This window comes from Haliotis cracherodii, unplaced genomic scaffold (genome assembly GCF_022045235.1).
Source record: "Haliotis cracherodii isolate W230 unplaced genomic scaffold, xgHalCrac1.p SCAF_23, whole genome shotgun sequence".
In the NCBI taxonomy this organism is placed as follows: domain Eukaryota; kingdom Metazoa; phylum Mollusca; class Gastropoda; order Lepetellida; family Haliotidae; genus Haliotis; species Haliotis cracherodii.
Window position 1 is genome coordinate 13145947 of NW_027266279.1, and position 24922 is coordinate 13170868.

The 24922-nt window shown below is 41.3% G+C and overlaps 1 protein-coding gene across 1 annotated transcript in view; it reads right to left on the reverse strand.

Moving 5' to 3' along the window:
- The window catches only part of LOC139471999 (uncharacterized), a 188571-nt gene that overhangs the window by 62492 nt on the left and 101157 nt on the right, over positions 1-24922 (reverse strand). Inside the window, exons 73-88 of the mRNA XM_071254507.1 lie at positions 24528-24584; positions 22841-23050; positions 21212-21431; positions 18832-18934; positions 17688-17844; positions 15553-15779; positions 14626-14788; positions 13041-13266; positions 10303-10522; positions 9402-9617; positions 8005-8308; positions 6768-7003; positions 5393-5576; positions 3788-3911; positions 2669-2763; positions 1067-1252 (exon numbers count right to left, since the gene is read on the reverse strand). Of these exons, the coding sequence (XP_071110608.1) occupies positions 1067-1252; positions 2669-2763; positions 3788-3911; positions 5393-5576; positions 6768-7003; positions 8005-8308; positions 9402-9617; positions 10303-10522; positions 13041-13266; positions 14626-14788; positions 15553-15779; positions 17688-17844; positions 18832-18934; positions 21212-21431; positions 22841-23050; positions 24528-24584 (2928 nt within the window). The remainder of the gene's footprint in view (positions 1-1066; positions 1253-2668; positions 2764-3787; positions 3912-5392; positions 5577-6767; positions 7004-8004; positions 8309-9401; positions 9618-10302; positions 10523-13040; positions 13267-14625; positions 14789-15552; positions 15780-17687; positions 17845-18831; positions 18935-21211; positions 21432-22840; positions 23051-24527; positions 24585-24922) is intronic.

The following is a 24922-nucleotide window of genomic DNA, read 5'->3' on the forward strand; positions in this document are numbered from 1 at the left end:
TCCACGATTGTTATATAATATATATAAATATATAAAGCACAAAAGGTCTGAAAAAAAAACATATAAGGAAGAAGAAAAAATTTCCAAAATTTCTAAACAGCAAAAGGCACCAATTCAGCATGTACCTGACAGACCTGCAAAGTTTGATGAAAAAATATTGAACAGTTTATGAGTTATGAGTAGCCTAGTGGTTAAAGTGTTTGCTTGTCACGCCGAAGACCCGGGTTCGATTCCCGATATGGGTACAATGTGTGAAGCCCATTTCTGGTGTCCCTCGCCATGATATTGCTAAATGGCGTAAATCAAACTCACTCTCTCACACTATCTTCAATAATGAGTGATATACTACTCAATTGTTGATAGAGATAATCAATATGTCATTCAATTATACACTTGATGATGATATTACTATAAGAATCAGGTTTGCGTATCACGGAAAGATATAAAAAATATCCCTTACAAATGTAGAGCAGTATATATTATAACCAGTGTTAACCCCCACCTCACAATTATGAACTTAAGACACAATCTCATTAAAAACAGATCTTAGTTCTCGCTACCGCTAAACAAAGATCTGAGGACATCCCATTACAGGTCACGTCAGACCGACCTTGCGCCAACTTTGACCGACCAATGGAATGACTAATCAGAAGGCAGCTTTCTCGTGCTTTACGACACTAATCTTAAATTGGCGACTACGCTTCGAAACATATTTTGACAAATTCTCGATTACAAATTTGAAACCTGAACCAAAGAACATTCCGGAATGGCTAATAGATGGTCTAGATTGTATGGATACAGTCGTTAAACCCGTAACTATCGTTCGGAATTAAAGTTTTCGAGGCTGCATGATTAGAAATCACAATCCGACTGTCACTTTCAAAATCTGGTAAGCGATGTTCTGATTGGTCGGATGAAAGGTCGTTCTGACGTGACCCATAATGGGATGTCCTCAGATCTTTGTTTAACGGTAGCGAGAACTGAGGTCTGATTTTAATGAGATTGCTTGAGACAAGGTTTGAATTTAAAGAATTTCTAAAGCATCTGAGGGAAGGTTTCAGTGTACCTGGAAGAGGGTTCATCGCATCAGGTAAAGCCGTGATGAGGCCACTGTTGGTCCACTCCGACTGGTCAAACAGGTGCCTGTGTGGGTCATGGTGGGGGTGGATGAGCTCCTCACAGACCTGTCTCCCCACCGTCCATGAGTAACCAAGGATACCAGACTCTTTGTCCATGATGCCATCCCAGTTTGCTGCAACAATGCATATTAAGGTTATTCTCTCCTTTATAAACCTACTGGCTGTTTGTGTAACTCGATATGGAGTTTTTGAAATTGTGCTAACACCTCGCAGGAGGGCTTACAATCATTGTAAACCCTTGATAGAACCAAAACTACGAACAGCCTACGAGACGCACATGCAGATTTCGTGCAATTGCGAGACACACGTGCAGATTTCGCACCGTTGCAAAACCCACATGCTAAGGTCACCAGTTTCATTGAACCGAGTTCACGACTGCAGGCGATATTTCATCTCCGATACAGGTTATACAGTTGAGAGTTTTTATTACAGTTATTTAATTAAAAACGTTGTCTATGCGATGAGTCGGTTTATAAGTTGGACAAACCATGTCTCCTCGAGATTACTAGAGATTGTAAACCCTCAAATTCGGGAACGTTCCTCATGTGAGGGTTTACAATCACTAGTAATCCCTCGGAGACATGGTTTCCCCTACACATAGGCAAACCAATGTACTAGATCTCTTTTTTATCATCATAAATACCCGATCCTATGAATCACCACAGTTTAGTGATGTCACTCTTCCACTGGTGTTTTAAGCAGCTTACTCTTTACGTATTTGGCTCAAAACAAAGCAATTGTAGCGGACTGTTCTGGGTTATTTGTCATGATAGATGTATAACACACTGGAATATTGAGGATTTCTCTTTTTGTAGATTTGAGGCATCACAAATTGTTCCTTTTCTTTAACATGATACATAAATCAGAGATATATAGCAACTTAAAGGCTATGCTATGGCAAATTGGCAATTGCAGCAAGTTTGACTCTGATCGTTAAAAACACCAAAGGTTTAGATATCCTAAAAAATGACACCATTCACACATAGTGAAAGAGCATTCAGCAACAGAAGCTGGCAGTGTAAGTCCTTATGATGAACATACAGCGAAACCTTTCAAAATGATGAATTCCTGCTTGTCTTTGAGATACCTTAACTGCAGGGCAGTTTGACAAGGACTATAGGACTAATGCCAATTTCTATCACTGCCATTAATCCAGAAGCCCCACAATATGGTGATCACTGATGGAGGCGTCAATTCAGATTTGCAAATTACCATATTTTTTAATCAGTATAATTTTATGAAGGAACTTAATGTTGTCCCTCTAACTGAAGTTCAGAGGGCAAAAATACCCGACATGTGTGATTTGAAGTGAGGAACAAAAGACTTCTTTCTTTGTCCAAAACCTCCACATATAATTAAAAATCATGTGCTAAATAAAATATCAACTTGCTTAGGAACTGAACAAAGAATTGTTTTGGCCAATTATCTCAATCACTCGTTCCTTTTGATATTTGCCAACTTGTTGCAATCACTCCATGTTATTATATTGGGATGAGGCTGATCTTATGACATGGGAATATTTTACATACACGCCACATATCGGTTGGCTCTGGTATAGAGCAGATCCGTCAAGGGTTCGTCACCATTGAAGAGGGTCATTGAACCAGGGCTGTCGTGAAGAATTCTGAAAATAATGTGGATACTGAGTGAATCAAGTTTAGTGGATACTGGCACGGTTAAGGGACACAACTCTGCACAGTACATCCAGAGTGGGGTTGAGTTGTCAGGCTCTATGATCCATTTGCTGCATGTTATCTTATCCAATGACTCATGCTTTCCTTTCCTGGACTTGCAGGCCGCCATGATAGAGCCTGAACATTGACAACTGTGGCTCTAGACAATATTCACTCATGTCTTTACTCTGCAGTGTTTTGTTCTAAGGACTTTGTTGTTTAACAATGCACTAAGCAATATTCCAGCCATGACTTGGTTTGTAAATAATTAAGTGAGTAAGGGAGTAGACAGCTGAGCGAACAATTGAAACAAGCTGAATGACATTGAGGCTCATTGTTGTTAATATTGATAAACAAAATGACGTCACATTCGTAGTTCTGAGCATGCTCTGTAGAAAAAATATTGCATTCTGGGATAGAAAATTGTAACTTGATACAGAGAAGAAATGTGATCGCTCAAGGACGATTCTGAATGATAAAAACAGGAAATAAAGGGAAAAACCATACGTAGGTGACAAATATATAGATCTGTTGTGTAGACATCAATGTTAATAATAGGTGAAAGGCTATGTTGATCACTGCGCAAACAAAAATATAAAATTAACATTGAGTAAGTGAGTATGGTTTTACGCCGCTTTTAGAAATATTCAAGCAATATCACTGTGGGGGACACCAGGAATGGGCTTCACATATTGTACCCTTGGGGGAATTGAACTCGGTAAAGAATTGAATCTGGACCAGACAATCCAGTGATTGACATCAAAAGCATCCATCTTTTCAATTGCGACACAGTGACCACCTGATTCCATTAGACGCCTCTCACTTTGTTCATTTGAAAGAAGACACAATATTGAATGCAGATCTCTTATCCAATATACTTTAGTGTTCCCTTACTTTTTTCCATCAGTATACACATGTATTTCTTCATTGAAACTACATTGTGTTTACGTGGACATCAACTTGTTGATTTTGTACCTGTGGTTTTTGACATCTCCATCGATGCCTCTGCACCTTTCCTCCCAGTCGGGGCGGTCGTCAGGGACGATACTTTTACAAAGCGTCACCTCCAGCATATCAACAGTGACATTAGCAACAGGGCCTGCAAGTATACACACAGTAATAAGACAACATGGTGAATACATAACGCTTTACCTTATTTTCCTGCATGACCATATTTCTGTTGCCTTTCAATTTTGAAATCACCTCAAAACAATGCAAAAACACAGAAGTGGGAGGTATATCCTGAGACCTCTTACACCAGTTGAAGTCAAACCATCCATAGCCTGATTCAGAAAAAACAAGCTCCGGTTGTGTTCCGGTCGGTGTCAGATGCAGCTGAGATAAGATGGTGATTGAGGAAACATCAGTTTTGTATTGTGGCCACCTACAGGTGTATCACTAAGGCTGAAAAAAATAATAGTCTTGGATCTCAGGCACCGTCTGTAGTTCATAAAGTCCTCTGCACGTTTCGTTTTTATTTCCATTTCCAAATACAATATAAAATCTTTAAATATTCTGCATCTCGAATACATACACATCCCTTGCAATAAAATGCTGCAATACTTCAAAACAATGCAATCCAATATAATGTGCAGTTACTTCCCTTTACTTCCAAGCTGACCTTCCCAGCGTGTGACACCTTCGTAACAGCTCTCAGTACATCGCTGCCACCAGTGTGGGAAAGGCCATTACAAGAATCTTGAAATTCGCCCTCTAACCCCAAATGTAGTCACGTTAATACTTCTGTTTATGTCTTTGGGAATGCCATCATAGCTCATTTTGAGTGAGTGAGTATGGTTTTATGCCACTTTTAGCAATATTCCAGCAATATCACGGCGGGGGACACCGGAAATGGGCTTCACACATTGTACCCATGTCGGGAATCGAACCCGGGTCTTCCGCGTGACGAGTGTCCCTTTAACCACTAGGCTACCCGACCGCCCCTGGACCATGTTTTCAAGATGAATTTAGTTTGTTGTTTGTATAATCAGATTGGTTCGAGATTGCAGAATAACGGAAAATCAACCAACTGAAATAGAAATTATATTGACAAACAAAGAAAGTAATTTCGCAGGGGTAAGTGTATTCAGCGTCACGACAGTCGTCACTTGTTTGTAAACATAACGGTCAATCGGCTGCAAGGTTCAACTCCAAGCATGGTAGTGGTCATCTATCACAGTGGGGAGTTTTGACTGGTGGCAGCGATAGTATAGAGAGCTCCGGAAACGGGATATCGGTATGAGATTCTTTACTGTGCATCTCGTTTTATGGTCAAGGTGACAATAGGAGCTTGTCTGCTTGTTTTGACAATTGCAAATTTGGTCAATGAAAACATGAAATTTATGATAATTTATGATAAAACATCACAAGACATGAAGATTTACAAATTCAACAGTAGTTTCACCGAAAAAAAAACCAAACACCGCCCGTCCACACTATATTTTCTAAAGCCATTGCCTGAGAACCAATTCTTTTCTTTTTTAAGCCTAAATAACATGTCACTAGTCCATTGTGTAGTTACTGTAACATATGACCTTGAAATGAAATGAAAACAGACCAAAAGAATCCGTTACACGATACCTGGTTCGGGTGGGGTGAGATCCACCACGATGCCCCGACTGTGTAAGATGTTCTCGAACATGAGGGAGTTGATGATGTGGAGGTTGAAGAAGTACATGGCTTGGTGACGGAGGGACAGGTCCTTGTAGACAAACTCGTAGGCAAGCCCGACCCCCAGGCGCTCATAGTGGGTGTACCGTCCAGACTACAACATAACCAACCCAAATGAGTGAGTGAGTTCGGTTTTATGCCGCTTTAGCAATATTCCGGCAATATCACGGCGGGGGACACCAGAAATGGGCTTCACACATTGTACCCATGTCGGGAATTGAACCCGGGCCTTTGGTGTGACGAGCTAACGTTTTAACCACTAGGCTACCTGACCGCCCCTCAACCCAAATGAAGCTACCATAAAAAATTCAGTTTTGGGATTGCGAACCACCGATCTTCTGGTTGGAGGTCAGACAAACAAATGACCAATGATGGTTTTCCTTGACCGCAGTTTACCCAGATAAGGTAAGACTGTGATGGGATTCAAACCACAGACCTTCTGATCTGAAGTTGGACGTCTTGTCCACATTACAAAATGGTTAACTCCGTCAGCAAGCTGACATTGCTGTCATTTGTGGGATGACTCCAACCTGGATAAAGGGCAAGTATGAAAGGTTTCTAAATGGTTTGAAATAATATTATATAACGAAACATTTCATTTGTGACAGATCACAAAATACCTTACCTCACACAAATTTTAGCCCAAACCGCCAATGCTCGCCTTACATTGTACATGTTTATGTTTATTGTACATGTTTATGCAGGCTCATATGACAGTTGTGTGAGATACAGTGCCTTGGGATTGTATTCCAAAGACTGTGGATAAAAACAATTGACATGCCTGCAGTTGTGTCATCCTCAGGAAGATATATACAATAATTTCACAATCAGATGCTGATTAATTAACAGTATCCATCAATAAGCAAATATAAACTTTAAAATAAATTCAGTTCCAATGATTAAACAAATCAATGTTTCACTGATAAATGTATTACTTTACCGTATTTTCTTGTGTATAGTGCACACATTTTTTTCAGAAATTGAAACTCGAAAAAACTTTTTTTCCCAAATACTGCATCCTCCAGAGGGGGTTGCGCATTATACTCGGGTGTGCACTATTCTCAAGAAAATAGGGTATTTTTGTATACATTACAAGTGTCGTAGTGAGACTTAGTTACCTCCAGGGAATAATCAGGATGTCAAATATTCGTACTTCAAGACAAGTGTTACGTTGAGGTCATTGCACTGATATGGACTCTGATGGAACCATAACGTGTATATGACCTGAACAATATATCAAAAGAAATGAGTTTGGTATCATGGTGTGACGGTGTGTGCAACTCACGCTAGAGATCCTGTAGTCATGTCCTTCAATGGCTTCCAGCAGTTCACACTCGCCACTCACGCCATAGTCGTAGTTGAAGCTGAGACACTTGGTCTCCGGGTACTTCATGCATTCCTTGGCACATTTCCCTGCGTGGTTCATTCCAGTGAAGGTTGCAATGACTGGCCCGGTCAAGCGGCCATCCTTCAGACCCGTGAAGCGTTCCAGAGCCACGTGACCCACTGGGTCGGTTGCGGCTGAAAATTAAATTGTAAGTGAGTGAGTGAGTGAGTATGGTTTTACGCCGCTTTTAGAAATATTCAATCAATATCACGGTGGGGGACACCAGAAATGGGCTTCACATATTGTACCCATGGGGAAATTGAACTTGTTAAAGAATTGAATCTGGACAAAGCATGTGTACAGCCAACTCGACGTCAACAAATATTTTCCAATAATTTTTATGTTTTTAATCAGGGTGCTCACATGATTTGATGCATTTCGCGAAGTAAGACCTGTTTGACTACAAAATAGAACTTGATTATCGATCAGATCGTCTTCACTGGGCAACACCATTTTATTTGAAGTGCAAGTTTGTTTGTTTGTTGTTTAATGCTGCACTCAGCAATATTCCAGCAAAATGACGGCGGTCTGTAAATAATTGAGCCTGGACCAGACAATCCAGCGATTAACATCATGAGCATGGATCCATGCGATTGGGATCGATGACATGTATCAACCAAGTCAGCGAGCCTGACCACCTGATCCCACAGGTCTTGAAGTGCAAGTGATATGAGTGGTGGAATCTGATTGGTCAAGGGACATAACTTGTAATAGCTACTGGTGGCTCTACGACCGAGCTCAGAAATTCAAGTCTTGTTCCGCAAGGGTGGAAACTGGACTTTTACATTCAGTTAACTCCCTTGCCTGGGGAAGATGGGCTGGGAAAAATAATGTTCCATCTATCAACGTCTTTTGCATGATGAGTCATAAGTGAATGTGTCCTTGTACTAGTCTGCCATATGCTGATTTTACAGTGCTAGCCCATCGAGATACCATGCCACAGATTACCATGGATACAGTGCCAGGCAGGGTAACAACAAGTGCTATCATTCACTGTCTTTTATTTGCTGCTAGGGGATCGAACCACCAACTTCCGTTCTCTGGCAGATGCTCCATCCACTACACCATGGGGGTGGTGCCTAACGTTATGGCCAGCGAAACAATTAAGAATTATTCGCTTTTCTTGTTTACTTACCGTCATAAGCTTTGTTGTTCCTGGTCTTAAGATCGATGGCGTTGAATGCAATGACCTCATCTCCATAGATTCCTCGGCCCAGACCGACGCCAACATTGGATACTTTGAGATCCGAATCTTCGTACACCACGACGGAAGCTCGAAGTTCTGATGGACTGCTGGTAGATTTGAAGTCGGCTGTCAGTCGACCACCTGGAAGTGTCACGTCATATGTCGGAATGTTGCATGTCACCTCTGACCTCACACCCGCACTGTTCTCGCCAAAAACGGTGAAATACATCGGGACTCCATGTTTAGAGAATCTCTGGGAAAAAGATCAAATAGGGTATGACACATCACCACAATTATGTTATATTTCAAAATTATTTCACACAAATTTTAATGCTGCCTTGAACATTATTTCAGAAGTATCATCAGGTGTCAGCATGAGTGAGTGAGTGAATATTTATAGTCACATCGGCAATATTTCAGCCATGTCGTGACTAAGGTGTCCGCATGAAAGACATAGACGCTTACCACTTTGATGAATCCTAAGAGCACATCCGATAATGGTATTTGTGGAGAATCCTTGGATTCAACCCACGGTCACTGGAACCTGGCACAACTAAGGTACATAACTCTTCACAGAAAGTTGAGATGCATCAGACCACCCCGCTCATGTATCATGAGTCACAAAAGTCACATGACACGTTTTTATTCTCTGCCAAACTTCAGAACTGATTTAACAGTAATATGACAACAGTTGGCCCTTTATAATGCACTATTTCATAACATGTAGTTATTACCTATAGGGTTAGAAATATCCGAGTTCATAAAAATCTTATGTGCAGTAGTGCAAATATCACTTCTCGCGCACCATGTAATTGTGTTCGTCATCTGGACGGCATTGTTGACGTCATTCAAATGTTATTGTGACGTAAGGTAAGAATGACGTCACACCAGAAATGACGTCATCGTTAGAGATTGTTGACGTCATTCGACAAATTGTGGTTTTCTAGGTCCTACTGAAGAACTCATGCATTACCCTTGCTTTTGCTCGTATAATCTTAAATTCAGTATGACATAATCTTGTAATACCTGTGTTAAAGGCAAGAGAAACAGCTTCCCACAATATGAAAGAGGATGACTGGTTTGTTAAATCCTCATTAGAAATAATAATGACTTTTTCAATATAATTACAACATTTTTCATGTTATATTACTGAATATCTGCGAGTACCGGCACATGTCTTGCAGTCCGACTTCGCAGTGTTTTTTGCCTTTCACTTCCTGGTTCGGCTTATCTGCGATCGGCTATCATTTTCTTTCGTATTTCAATGGTCAAGTTAACACCTCGGCTTATCTATGGGGTCGGCTTATCCGCGGTCGCGGTAATCTCTATTTTCAGTATCACTTCACCTGTGTAATGACGGTGGAAGGGCCCCCGAGTCCGGCCTTCTTGAGGACATCGCTGAGCCCGGGTTTGGTTCCTGCATCCAGGAAGAGTTCCACCTGACTCCGGTCATCCTGAGCCTGCACGGCAATCTCTATAGCCGGCTGAGTGTAGTCCCGCTCGGGCAGCTGCCGCACGGAACACTGGGTCGTACTGGCGGCTCGCTTGGAGCGAGAGTTGCCCTGGAACAAGTCAAGGGTTTGCGATGCTGTTATACAACAATTAATGATAATGATCTGGAATAAATAAATTGCCAGTGATTCCTTTTCATTTGCTTGGCTAACCAGGGAATTTATTGAGCATTTATGTTTCCATAAACTAGGAAAAAAATAGGCCACGCCTGACAATGGACTGCTGTTCCCAGATAGGCTGATAAAAGAATGGTTGGTTTGTTGGTTTGTTGTTTAATGCCGCACTCAGCAATGTTCTAGTTATATGACGGGGGTCTGTAAATAATCGAGTCTGGACCAGACAATCTAGTGATTAATATCATGAGCATCGATCCACGCAATTGGGATCGATGACACGCATCAACCAAGTCAGCGAGTCTGACCACCTGATCCCGTTAGTCGCCTTTTACAACAAGCATAGTCACCTTTTACGGCAAGTATGAGTTGCTGAAGACCTATTCCACCCCAGCGTCTTCACGGGCCGATAAAAGAATGGGTTGGGCTTTTGTTGCATTATTGCGCTGAAAGATGTTACTGATTTTGAAACGTCTACAATTGTTTTTGTGTTAATCATTAAGCAAGCAGTCTGTGAAGTTATTGTTGACACATTAATTTATAAAAATTGACTTCAAAATGTTTTTGTGTTTATTGAGAGTTATAAGTCAAGATGACCATCAGTAAATAATATTTCACATACTGTTTTGTCCACATATTGCAGGAACTGGGGCGGAGACTCATCCTTTTCTTTCTTCCCCACATCTATCATCTTCTTTCTGATGGTGGGCGTGGCATATCGCCACAGTTTCTTGGAGAACAATGTCTTCTTGATTCGCCCGATGAATGGAATCTTTATTTCCAGGGTAACCAAGGCTCGGAGAACCAGTTCAATTGGTGTCAGTTCCAGGTCCATGGTAAGCCTGAAAGAGCGGAATCATACATTTAAGGATTGACTGTGGATTGTTTTCGGTTCATTGAGGTTCGAATTGAAAAAACGATGTGCAAACTATATGAATCCATGTAGCCTGCATGTTTGCTGTTTCAATCCTTCTCGGCCTTCGGTCTCAAAGGGTAGTTTGGACAATGAATATGCATGAATTTCGCTAAATGTCCTGAGCATGACGATACACGTGAGCAGAAAGGGAATTCCCTCGACTGTAATATTAGGATTTCCCGACATTCCTTTGCAATTAAACTTGTCTGCTTCGAGGGAATGATTTGATTTTTTACATTCATTGGAAAATGAATGCAATAGCATGTGACCAATTCAGCTAATCAGAATGCAGGAATTACAATGAACAGAATGGAAATTTAATTATTGTATATTGTACTAACACTGAATGTTTTTACTTGGGTAGAAAAAAACAATTCTGATATTTTTTTCTCATGGTAGATTCTGTCCAGGAATCATTTAGGAATCATCACAAGGACAATAACATCCCAGATGTCTCACCAGGACAATGACATCCAAGGTGTCTCACCAGGACAAGGACATCCAAGGTTTCTCACCAGGACAATGTCATCCAAAGTGTCTCAAAAGGACAATGACATCCAAGGTGTCTCACAAGGACAATGACATCCAAGGTGTGTCTCACCAGGACAATGACATCCAAGGTGTGTCTCACCAGGACAATGACATCTAAGGTGTCTCACAAGGACAATGACATCCAAGGTGTCTCACAAGGACAATGTCATCCAAGGTGTCTCACCAGGACAATGTCATCCAAGGTGTCTCACCAGGGCAATGTCATCCAAGGTGTCTCACAAGGACAATGTCATCCAAGGTGTCTCACAAGGACAATGTCATCCAAGGTGTCTCACAAGGACAATGTCATCCAAGGTGTCTCACCAGGCCAATGTCATCCAAGGTGTCTCACCAGGACAATGACATCCAAGGTGTCTCACCAGGACAATGTCATCCAAGGTGTCTCACAAGGACAATGTCATCCAAGGTGTCTCACCAGGACAATGACATCCAAGGTGTCTCACCAGGACAATGTCATCCAAGGTGTCTCACAAGGACAATGTCATCCGAAGTGTCTCACAAGGACAATGACATCCAAGGTGTGTCTCACCAGGACAATGACATCCAAGGTGTCTCACCAGGACAATGACATCCAAGGTGTCTCACAAGGACAATGTCATCCAAGGTGTCTCACAAGGACAATGTCATCCAAGGTGTCTCACTAGGACAATGTCATCCAAGGTGTCTCACCAGGACAATGACATCCAAGGTGTCTCACCAGGACAATGTCATCCAAGGTGTTTCACCAAGACAATGCCATCCAAGGTGTCTCACCAGGAAAATGAGATCCAAGGTGTCTCACAAGGAAAATGACATCCAAGGTGTCTCACCAGGACAATGACATCCAAGGTGTCTCACAAGGAAAATGTCATCTAAGGTGTCTCACAAGGACAATGACATCCAAGGTGTGTCTCACAAGGACAATGACATCCAAGGTTTCTCACCCGGACAATGACATCCAAGGTGTCTCACAAGGAAAATGACATCTGAGGTGTCTCACCAGGACAATGACATCCAAGGTGTCTCACAAGGACAATGTCATCCAAGGTGTCTCACCAGGACAATGACATCCAAGGTGTCTCATAAGGAAAATGACATCCAAGGTGTCTCACAAGGAAAATGTCATCTAAGGTGTCTCACAAGGACAATGACATCCAAGGTGTGTCTCACAAGGACAATGACATCCAAGGTGTCTCACCCGGACAATGACATCCAAGGTGTCTCACAAGGAAAATGACATCTGAGGTGTCTCACCAGGACAATGACATCCAAGGTGTCTCACCAGGACAATGTCATCCAAGGTGTCTCACCAGGACAATGACATCCAAGGTGTCTCACAAGGAAAATGACATCCAAGGTGTCTCACCAGGACAATGTCATCCAAGGTGTACTCACCAGGAGAATGACATCCAAGGTGTCTCACAAGGAAAATGTCATCTAAGGTGTCTCACCAGGAAAATGACATCCAAGGTGTGTCTCACAATGACAATGACATCCAAGGTGTCTCACGCGGACAATGACATCCAAGGTGTCTCACGCGGACAATGACATCCAAGGTGTCTCACAAGGACAATGTCATCCAAGGTGTCTCACTTGGACAATGACATTCATGGTCTGTCTCACAATGACATCCAAGGTGTCTCACTTGGACAATGACATCCAAGGTGACTCACTTGGACAATGACATTCCAGGTCTGTCTCACAATGACATCCAAGGTGTCTCACTTGGATAATGACATTCTAGGTCTGTCTCACAATGACATCCAAGGTGTCTCACTTGGACAATGACATTCCAGGTCTGTCTCTTAGGACAAGGATTATCAGTCACACACTCTATTTTTTGGTCAGCTCCTCTGACAGCCAGTGGGGACTGGTAAACTCTTAAATGTATGCAAAGCAAGCTAGATACTCACGCTAGGTCCAGTGGGAACTTAGAGAAGCCAATCTCAGCAGTGGAAGGAAAGGCAACAGTCATGATGTAGCCATCAAGTCGCAGTTTACCGTACAGGATGGCCCCTATTCCGATCTCGCCATACACATGCGCATTAGCGTAGGGGATGACCGTACCAAACGCTGTCATGCCGAGAATCTTGGCGCCAACAACGATATCCATTCCATATGAAGCACCGGCGCCCCATCCTGTTGAATAACAAACATGTTTACCATTGAATTTCTGATATTTTTCTGTTACTTCATAATATAAGTCCTGTGGAGATTCTGGTTTAGAATTCGTCTTCAGCAACCCTTGCTCATTATAAGAGGTAACTAACAGGATCGGGTTTAACGCCGCTTTTAACAATATTCCAGTTATATCACGGTGTGTCAGCTTAATGTGGGAGGAAAGCCCGAAGTAATGCAGGTCTCAGACGTTTACCACTTCGGTGAAACCCACGAGCACGGGTATGGTGCTGACAAACCTAGAAACATAATCAGGGCGAACCGGGATTCGAACCCACAATCATAGGTTTCTGGCGTGCCCAAGGGACGCAACTCTGCACAATGAATCGCGGGGCCTTAGACGACTGGGCCACCCGTGCCCCCAGTAAACAACAAACGCATACATACATACATACATACATACATACATGGAATAATATGTCAACATATTAGACTTGTCTATACAGTATCAATCTTGTTGGTATTGACCTTAGGGGAGGACCATTTCTTTAAATTTAACAATACAGTGACAAAATAATGGCAAGGTCTAGGGAAGGATGTTATACTTATTAAAAGATTTTATACATTTTGGGCAATGGGGTAGGCTAGTGGTTAAAGTGTTGCTCATCACGCCGAAGACCTGGGTTTGATTCCCCAAATGGATAAAATGTGTGAAGCCCATGTCTGGTGTCCCCTGCCATGATATGGCTGGATTATATTGATAAAGGCGGCGAAAAGCCATACTCACTTACTCATTACACATTTGGAAGGGAGCGCAATAGGTCGATCGATCCACTGACCACGTCATACTTAACGACGTTAAAAGATGGTATTTGTTGTTACCCTGCCTGGCACTCAGTAGAAACAGCTTGGACTCAGCTCTGTGTCAGTTAATTGAGTGAGTGAGTTGGGTTTAACGCTGCTTTTAACAGTATTCCAGTTATATCACGGTGTGTCAGCTTAATGTGGGAGGAAACCCATGAGCAAGGGTATGGTGCTGACAAACCTAGAAACATAATCGGGGCGAACCGTGATTTGGGAACCCACAATCATAGGTTTCTGGCGTGCCCAAGGGACGCAACTCTGCACAGCGAATCGCGGCGCCTTAGACGACTGGGCCACCCGTGCCCCCCTGTCAGTTAAGTAGACTACCACTATGAAACCAGCTATAGTCCAGACTAGCACAACCAGCTAACCAGCACACACACCCCTCAACACACACACATGCATGTCGCTAAATAAGTTGATGGTAAATTTATTTCGGGAGTGCTACATGGGAAAACAGAACTATTTCCCAAGGATTTATAAACAACAGAATTTCTGCAAATATACACTACTTACCAAACGTCATCGGCACTAGACCACCAACTAAGAAGAATTGTTCATATTCAAAGAACATGACGCTGATCCTGGGGAAGCCGAAGCTGCCCTGGAGAGTTAGGTCAAAGGATTTGAAGGCTTCGCCGGCTTCACCGTTAATAATTGCATTCAGAATTTCCGAATACTGCAATAAAACATTGCTCGGATGAATGAATGAATGAATGAATGAATGAATGAATGAATGAATGAGGCTTGCAAAAAGGTGAGCATATCCTGCAACACCAATAGCACCTGTCACAAACACATGCAAAGGCAAGTCAATTGTTCAACTGAAATCCAAGCATCTTGTTGAACCAGTGAGAGTAAAAGTTAATATTCATTACCAATATGACCCAAAATAATTTACACCAATCAAACAACTGCTCATTGTTTGCAATAATAAAGAAATAATGGCAAGTGGCTGGCAAATATATTAATAACAAGTCTAATAAACACCAAGCGGCGTATTCCTTATCTTGTTAAGGCTTAAAAAAGAAAAAGAATTGGTTCTCAGGCAAAGGTTTTTGAAATTATAGTGCAGGCGGGCGGAGTCTTATCTTTTCTTTTTGGTTGTTCAAACTAGTATGTAACCAATAAACAGTTGTGTAATCAATAAACAATTGTGTAATCAATAAACAATTGTGTACAATCAACCTGGGAAAGGGCCTCCCTACATAAATGTATTCCGTGATGAGTAAAATACGGGAATACAGTATTTGACTACCTTTGGAATATTTAAGGGCTTTTTGGTTATGGTTTTAAAAATGGAAATAAAAACGAAATGTGCGGCAAACCTTATGATGATGCAGGCGGTGCCTGAGAATCAAGACTATTATTTTTTTAGCCCGAACAGGGTATTATATGTACATTTACAAGATTATTAAAAATTGATTACTGTAAGAATCTTACCAGTGCTAGTGCCAAGTCTCTGAGTTTTCTAGTCAGCTGAAGGGCCTGTTCGGGGTCGATATTCTTCGTGTCAAACATCGCAATGACCTGACCAATGGTCATATTGGCAAGTTTAGCACCCAGTAGCTTGACTCCCGATCCAGTGAGACCTTTCCCTACTGTGAAGGCCTGTCCTACTCTACCTGCTATGTCCTTTGCATTGCCCAGAATCTGCATTATCTTCTCGCCTGTAATACAACATTATTCAAAAGATGCCATCATCTTTTATTGGCTTCATGTTTTAGTTATCGTTTTTTTTTGTTTTTTTTTTGTTTGTTGTTTAACGCTGCACTCAGCAATATTCCAGCTATATGGCGGCGGTCTGTAAATAATCGAGTCTGGACCAGACAATCCAGTGATTGACATCATGAGCATCGATCTGCGCAATTGGGATCGATTACATGTACCAACCAAGTCAGCGAGCCTGATCAGCCGATCCCGTTAGTCGCATTTTATGACAAGCATAGTCGCCTTTTATGGCAAGCATCGGTTGGTGAAGACCTATTCTACCCCGGAATCTTCACGGGTCTTTTAGTTATCGAAGCAGTTAATCTAAATCTAAACAGACAATTTTTTGCGAAGCAGAATAATAGATAGAATTAAAGGAAATCAAGGAAATCAAATGAAGTGATGATGCTGGTAAAATAATTTGCTTTTGACTTGCTACATAAAGGGCAAGTAAGGCGAAAAAGATTACTGCGATTTTGGACTGTATTTCATTTTCCCCGGATACATTTAGTCATTTTCCGACAGAGAAATATTCATAATATTTGTAGAAAGTATTGAAATGTCCAAGTGAATGATAAAATCACACACTCAGTAATTGGCTTCAAAACCAAACCTATTTGGGGCGTGACCTAAACCTGAAGCCGCAGCGGTCACAACTGTTTTCATTGGCTGATATGATATGTTTGCTGTGTTTATCTATCTTGTGACGCTAAGCCGTTATACATATACTGTTTCTGCTATTTCTGCTAATCCTACAAAAAACAACAACATTGCATACATTCTTGAATGTGTGAAGCGACCTTTCATCTTGACACTGTGAATAATTAAAATAACAACTAACAATTGGTAACTAGCATTAACATCCTGATTAGGTAATAAAACACCAGCTGCCCTGGGCCCTATTCCATACAATAAATGCCTGTGAGGGATGAGTCCTCTGAGTAAACAACTGAAGGCATCTGAGTGACATAAGTTGTGGACATGGTAATCAAATGGAAGAGCTGACAGAAAATGTATTAAATAATCCAAGGCAGAAGCAGGAAGACTGAGGATTTCTTGAAATTGCCCATCGTGCACGGGGAACCCGTTTTAACCCCAGTTAGGGGAAACCCCTCACTGGCAGAAATTTTGTTTGGGGATGATTTCGCTTGTCGTTTTTTATCGTCTGTTTCACATACCTTCCATTTTTCGAATTTAAATTTTGGTCAAGCATTTGTAATTATGAAAACACCAAGGAATGAAAATCTGCAAAGTTGTACTGTTGACTTTACTTGCCCTTAAAGCTGAAATCAAAATATACTATAAATCGTGAAACTAATGCGTCTGTAAAAGAATGCGACCACTGGTCCCTAGCCAAAAATGTGACTCAATATGAATGCGACAACCCCCTCCTCTTAAACATCAGTGGATTTATATCTAAACAAAATGTCCTCTGTCGGGTTTACCGGAGAATCCTCACCATAATTCATCTTTACACTAATCCAATCACACACCAAATAGCACTGCTTATTAGCGCTGAGTAAAGTACTTCCGCTAAAACAATAAATGCGCGCTGGCTCATGTCGGCCTTTGACGCAGTCACAAAGAACAAAGACACCGTGTTGCATTGGTGGCGTCTGTGGGGATTATCATTTAGATCTAAAATTCTACCCCAACATCATGACTGTCCCCTAGCTGTTTGGCGAGAGACGAATTGATTACATCTTTGGACATGTCAGTTTAATCAGATCTGCTTTTAATAAAAAGGGAACCTGGTTGTCTTTTGTTTTAGAGTAAACAATTAATACTAGGAGAAGATGTCGTTTTCAATATGTAAGTTCCGAAGATCCATTTAATTGCATGGCTGATGAAGATGTCAGTGATTTTACCTCCTTCCATGTTGACAGTGACATCGCCGTTGGCAACCTCCCCGGAGTAAAGCAGAGTGCCTGGGTTAGATGACCCCATCTCTTTCAGCGCGGTCTTGGTGTTGGTGGCTGCACCATCCGTGTCTTGGTACTGGAGGTTCATGGAGGTGTCAGCTTCCTGTAGGTCAAGGTCGTATTAGAGTGGCATAATCAGATTTTGGTTGGTTTGTTGTTTAACGCCGCACTCAGCAATATTCCAGCGATATGATGGCTGTCTGTAAATAATCGCGTCTTGACCAGACAATCCAGTGATTGACATCATCAGCATCGATCCACGCAATTGGGATCGATGACATACATCAACCAAGTCAGCGAGCCTGACCACCCGATCCTGTTAATCGCCTCTTACGACAAGCATAGTCACCTTTTACAGCAAGCATGGGTTGCTGAAAAATATATTCTACCCCGTATCTTCATTGGCCAGGATAATCAGAGTCTGAGGTCATCTGTGTTGCTGATCATTATCAAATGTCATTGCTGCCTCTGTTGAGGCAAGATATTTTTTTACTCATTGTGTCTCATGATATCAGTTTTCAATCCAGTATTACTTCACACAAATAAGGATAAATAAGACATATTGATATATATATAGAGTTATTTATACTGAACCAAAAAAAGCTAGGGATCATGATTATTTTGGGGGATATTTTTATGAAATTGTATGCTCAGTCTTCACTACAAAATACATCCCCAAACATATTCATGATTCCTAACTTTTTGTTCAGGGTGAAGGACATCAAGGTCTGATATCAAACACTGCTTAACACTGTTGCTTTTATATATGGGGATGATGATGATGATGCTGCTGCTGCTGCTGATGTTGATGATGACGTTGATGCTGCTGATGTTGTGATAATGGTGATGTTGGTGATGATGTTGATGATGATGATGCTGCTGTTGATGTTGGTGATGACGTTGATGCTGCTGATGTTGTGATAATGGTGGTGTTGGTGATGATGTTGATGATGACTGATGCTAATGTTGAGATAATGATGGTGTTGATGATGATGATGATGATGTTGATGTTGATGATGTTGATGTTGAAGATGTTGATGCTGTTGGTGATGATGATGATGATGATGATGATGATGATGATGATGATTACCTCGAGTTGCTGCAGCTCATCGAAGAGGGCGTAAAGCTCCTCATTGGTTGCATTCCTGTCCAGGGCTTTGTTGAGAAGCTCCCGGGGATCCCGGGAATCCGTTCTGTAGTAGCAAAGAAAGTAATAATTAAGTCAAAACATAGTAGGATTCATAGTACAGATATAGATGACAGAGAGTCCATGGAACTCAAGGGCTGTTGTATGGATCAGTGAATTCCTTGTTGCATATCATCACCGTGATATAGCTGTGATATTGCTTTGAAGAAGCTTGCGCCAAAGATTATCGCCCCATACGGTGTAGTGAATGAACAGGCAATTTCGGAATAAAATTTGGGAGCGATTGTATTTCACCTTTGGCAATGGAACATATCTAATTGTAAGGCTAGACGAGTCAATTTTGAGGGGTAGAACATACTGTTACAGTTGACAGTGTTTTCAATCAATTCATCATGTTCCAATCTCATTAAAATGAGATCCTAGTTCTCGCCATTGCTACACAAAGATCTGAGGACATCCCATTACGGGTCAAGTCAGAACGACCTTTCATATGACCAATCAGGGCGTCTCTTACTAGATCATGAAAGTGACTGTCGGAATGTGTTTTCTAATCATTTCAGTTGTCTGTCAATGTTCGCAAAAGGTTGTTCTGACGTGACCTGTAATGGGATGTCCTCAGATCTTTGTTTAGCGATAATGAGAACCTTGATCTGATTTTAATGAGATTGATCATGTTCAGGTATGAAGCTTTCTTCTGTTGCCTTAGTATATTTTTTTTTCCGAATGAAACAGATGTTAGATTGTTTGTTTCAGGCTGCATTCGTCAATTTTCCAGTTATATGGTCTAGAATATTTGTGTCTAGACCAGACAATCCAGTGATGGATTTTGTGAGACACCATCAATGTTGTCGGGGTACAATGACATGCTATGAAGCAAGCGTGGAAGTAGAGAGAACAAAGTGGTAGAGTAAAGAAAGTGGTAGAGTAAAGAAAGTGGTCAAGTAAAGAAAGTGGTAGAGTAAAGAAAGTGGTAGAGTAAAGTGGTCGAGTAAAGTGGTAGAGTCAAGAAAGTGGTAGAGTAAAGTGGCAGAGTAAAGAAAGTGGTAGAGTAAAGTGGTTGAGTAAAGTGGTAGAGTAAAGAAAGTGGTAGAGTAAAGAAAGTGGTAGAGTAAAGTGGTAGAGTAAAGAAAGTGGTCGAGTAAAGAAAGTGGTAGAGTAAAGTGGTCGAGTAAAGAAAGTGGTCGATTAAAGAAAGTTTTAGAGTAAAGTCGTCGAGTAAAGTAAGTGGTAGATTAAAGTGGTAGAGTAAAGAAAGTGGTTGAGTAAAGAAAGTGGTAGAGTAAAGAAAGTGGTAGAGTAAAGAAAGTGGTAGAGTAAAGTGGCAGAGTAAAGAAAGTGGTAGAGTAAAGAGGCAGAGTAAAGAAAGTGGTAGAGTAAAGAGGCAGAGTAAAGAAAGTGGAAGAGTAAAGAAAGTGGTAGAGTAAAGTGGTAGAGTAAAGAAAGTAGTAGAGTAAAGTGGTAGAGTAAAGTGGTAGAGTCAAGAAAGTGGTAGAGTAAAGAAAGTGGCAGAATAAAGAAAGTGGTAGAGTAAAGAAAGTGGTAGAGTAAAGTGGCAGAGTAAAGAAAGTGGTAGAGTAAAGAGGCAGAGTAAAGAAAGTGGTAGAGTAAAGAGGCAGAGTAAAGAAAGTGGAAGAGTAAAGAAAGTGGTAGAGTAAAGTGGTAGAGTAAAGAAAGTAGTAGAGTAAAGTGGTAGAGTAAAGTGGTAGAGTCAAGAAAGTGGTAGAGTAAAGAAAGTGGCAGAATAAAGAAAGTGGTAGAGTAAAGAAAGTGGTAGAGTAAAGTGGCAGAGTAAAGAAAGTGGTAGAGTATAGAGGCAGAGTAAAGAAAGTGGTAGAGTAAAGAGGCAGAGTAAAGAAAGTGGAAGAGTAAAGAAAGTGGTGGAGTAAAGTGGTAGAGTAAAGACAGTGGGAGAGTAAAGTGGTAGAGTCAAGAAAGTGGCAGAGTAAAGAAAGTGGTAGAGTAAAGACAGTGGGAGAGTAAAGTGGTAGAGTCAAGAAAGTGGCAGAGTAAAGAAAGTGGTAGAGTAAAGAAAGTGGGAGAGTAAAGTGGTAGAGTAAAGAAAGTGGTAGAGTAAAGTGGTAGAGTAAAGATAGTGGTAGATTTAAAAAAGTGGTAGAGTAACGTGGTAAAGAAAGTGTAAAAAAAGTGGTAGAGTAAAGAAAGTGGTACAGGAAACAAAGTTTGAGAACAGCTTTACACGATGGCGATATCGGAAACTTGACATCTGATACAAGTTGATGGTTGAGTGGCTGACAGAACAATGAAAGCTGCTGGTATCACTGCAAGTGTTCTATAACTAGATAATACTAAATCTCAAACTTACATAGCAATCACACTTCTCTTTCTCCTGATGAGGGGTGCACAGGACGGCATCGGGAATGTCACCTGATCCATCAGCGTGTAGTAGAAGCAAGTGTCAGTCAACTCATAACCATTGAGGGCGCAGATCTGGACATGGAGGCTCAGCTGGTAAGACGATGGCGTCTTGCTGACCAGGTAGCTGATCGCGATGGCGTTGCCAATTGGTTCTGTGAAGTTCTTGTCTGTGGGGAGGGAGCAGAAGTTAAATGAGCGAGTTAGATTTGAGTGAGTGAGTGAGTATGGTTTTACGCCGCTTTTAGCAATATTCCAGCTATATCACGGCTGGGGACACCAGAAATGGGCTTCACACATTGTGCCCATGTCGAGAATCGAACCCGGGTCTTCGGCATGACGAGCGAACGGTTTAACCACTAGGCTACCCGACCGCCCCTAAACTGATTGTATCAATTCTATTACTCTGTGGCACGGAGTTAGATTTGAATGATGCATTGTAAGTATTTATTTAATCAAGGTGTGTCACTTTAATAAAGATAGTTTGAAGTAACAGTCTTTTGGTGAAAAAGTGAGCACGACAACATGAGTGAGTGAGTGAGTATGGTTTTACGCCGCTTTTAGCAATATTCCAGCAATATCACGGCGGGGACACCAGAAATGGGCTTCACACATTGTACCCATGTCGGGAATCGAACCCGGGTCTTCGGCGTGACGAGCGAACGCTTTAACCACTAGGCTACCCGACCGCCCCACACGACAACATGAACATGCAAACCCTTCACAAATATTGAAATCAAACCCAGGATGAGTGGATCGTGAATAGTTGCGGGACAATGCACCAATGTATCTGTGAATCACGATTTTTGACTTCTCAATACAAGTAACGATCACAGTCACACACTAAGTAAAAAATATTGATCCCTACCTCAAATTATTGCTTTAATAGCTGTTACATCAAACACTAGTACTACTAAATAGTGATAATGTAAATATTTTTATCCATTGAGCCAGACTTGATACTGCACACTGTAAAGTCAGTGTGCCAGGTATTTGTCCATCTTGTCTACGAAACACATGGCTTACGCACCACAAATATGAACATATACAAGTATCGTGATACATATCGGATCGTGAGCAATGTGTTCTGATACGATCAGGATCCATCTTGTCTACGAAACAGATGGCCTACGCACCACAAATATGAACATATACAAGTATTGTGATACATATCGGATTGTGAGCAATGTGTTCTGATACGATCAGGATCCATCTTGTCTACGTAACAGATGGCCTACGCACCACAAATATGAACATATACAAGTATCGTGATACGCATCAGATTGTGAGCAATGTGTTCTGATACAATCAGGATCAATCTTGTCTACGAAACAGATGGCTTACGCACCACAAATATGAACACATGCAAGTATCGTGATACGTATCGGATCGTGAGGAATATGTCGTGATACGAACCGAATCACACAGTTGGTGTATCGCCCCACCCTATCCTGAAACAACTCAGTGACGTAAGTCTGCACCGTTAACTTCAGCGTATTAAACAATGTGGGTACATCATAGACTTCTCTGTTCAAACCTATAATAAGGCAATGATGATGGACTGAAACGTTTCACCTACCGTATGTAATAGCATTGAGGTTCTTGGTGTACTGTTTATTCTCTATATGGTAGCGGAGCTGGTCACTGCAGTGGTCGGCCATGATGCCAGCTGTGACGGAGTAGATGCCGAGGTACTTGAGGTCGATGTCCACGCAACAAGTCACGCCCATGCAGTTGTCCGTCAGCTGGCAGGTATTGGCGATGGATGCTGGCAGGTTCACACTGCAGCCTGCAAGACAAGTGTATGCTGCTGTTCAAAATACACATGGAGAGATTAACAAAATAATCACACAAGGTGAATTCTTCTTTTACATGTTTCAGCTTTATCTTCCTATGTGTGCAACTGTGCACTAGTGAATCTCACTGTTATACAGTGATAGCTGTTTATGTGTTTGGAGATATTTTACCTGGGCCATTGTTTTAGTATTAACCCAATCTAAATCCAGTTTTTTTTAAATTCCACTTTTTATAGATCCAAGGTGTCAGCCACCAGGTAGACACTTGTGATGATCCTGATGCAAGTGAACCAGATTTTGAGCCATGTGAATTGACTTTGTGAACCAGACCAGACTTGTTTCGACTGTTATTAAACGTACCAAAGAACCACGCAACACTCACCATATATGTTATTGCCTGATTTACAGGAAACTGAAAACTTATTTCAACTTGTTTTTTGGTTTCATGGTTAAAAACATGTTTGTATGTTTGCCATTTTTTTAATTCTGAAACACCCCTTTTCCCAAAGCCCAGACCGCCTCCTTTGTCTACTGTATAGAGCAGCTGCAACAGAGCTCCAGATAACTTTTTGAGCAATTGAGTTTTTACTCGAGGGTTTCTATTTTAATTGGGTTATTTCATTTTTCGTTGGATAACAAATATCTTTTCACTCATCTATTCATTACTCTATTGGGTTTTTCGCAAAATGAGTAAGCATTTTGAGATTTAAAAGAAAATGAAATAATGTTTTAGATGTATATAACGGTTCTGAATATAGGCTTGACTCGGAAAGTAAATTACCTCGTAATTGTGTTTCAGAAATTAGCTCTGTTGTACATATGCTGAAAAAGCTTCATTGGGTATTTAAGCGTGCTGTTTTCAAACAACTGAGTTTTCCTTTTATGCATGCGTTTCTGTATGCAAGTTAATTGAAAGTGATTGGGTTTTGAATAGTTTGGGAGGGTATTTTATGCAAATACGTGGCTTATCTGTAGCTCTATGCAATAAGAGTGGAAGGTTGGTGTTTCTATTCCCCTCGCCGTGTCATACCAACAGATGTTAAAGATGGTACTTGTTGTTATCCTGCCTGGAACTTGGCACAAAGGGAACAAAACCAGTACTGCGCAGTTCTGAGTCGTTGTAATGTGTCTGAGTGGGGTATCCATGTTAAAACTGTGACCTGGCCAGTTTGTCTGTGTGTTTGTTGCAGCTTGTACTAGTCCAGACTGATGCTGAGATACCATGCCGCAGTTTAACATGAATACCCCACTCAGACACAGTATACTGACTCCGAGCCGACCAGTCCTTGTTTTAGCCCCTTAATGCCGAGGGCCAGACAGGGTAACAACAAGAACCATCTTTTAACGTCTTTTGGTATGAAGCGGCCGGGGATCGAACCCCGGACCTTCCGCTCTCCGGGCAGACGCTCTACCACTAGACCACGGAGGCCGTCCCCATGTAAATGAACAATATTAAAAGGTGCCACCTACCTGTAGGAGCAGCTGGTCTGGTACAGGGTTCCGATTTCCAAAAGTCGAATGACACACCTGCAAGAAGACGTCCATAAAAATTAAACATGGACCTATGTGTGATGAGAGAGTTAATATAGGTTTATGCCGCTTTTAGCCACATCCAGGCCGCACGTTCAAATAAAGCTCTGTAAAAATGCCAAATTTTCTGATAAGTTATACAAACAGTATAATTATTTCGTTATTCAAAACATGACATATCTAATATTATTCAAACTCTTTATAAGTAAGTAATACAAGACAAAACATCAATTATTTGTTGGCAATGGGAAACATATGAATGAATAAGATTTGACTGCTACCTTTGATGGCATACATGTTCCATGTTTCTTAAGAAAATGCTTGTAAGTCACTGT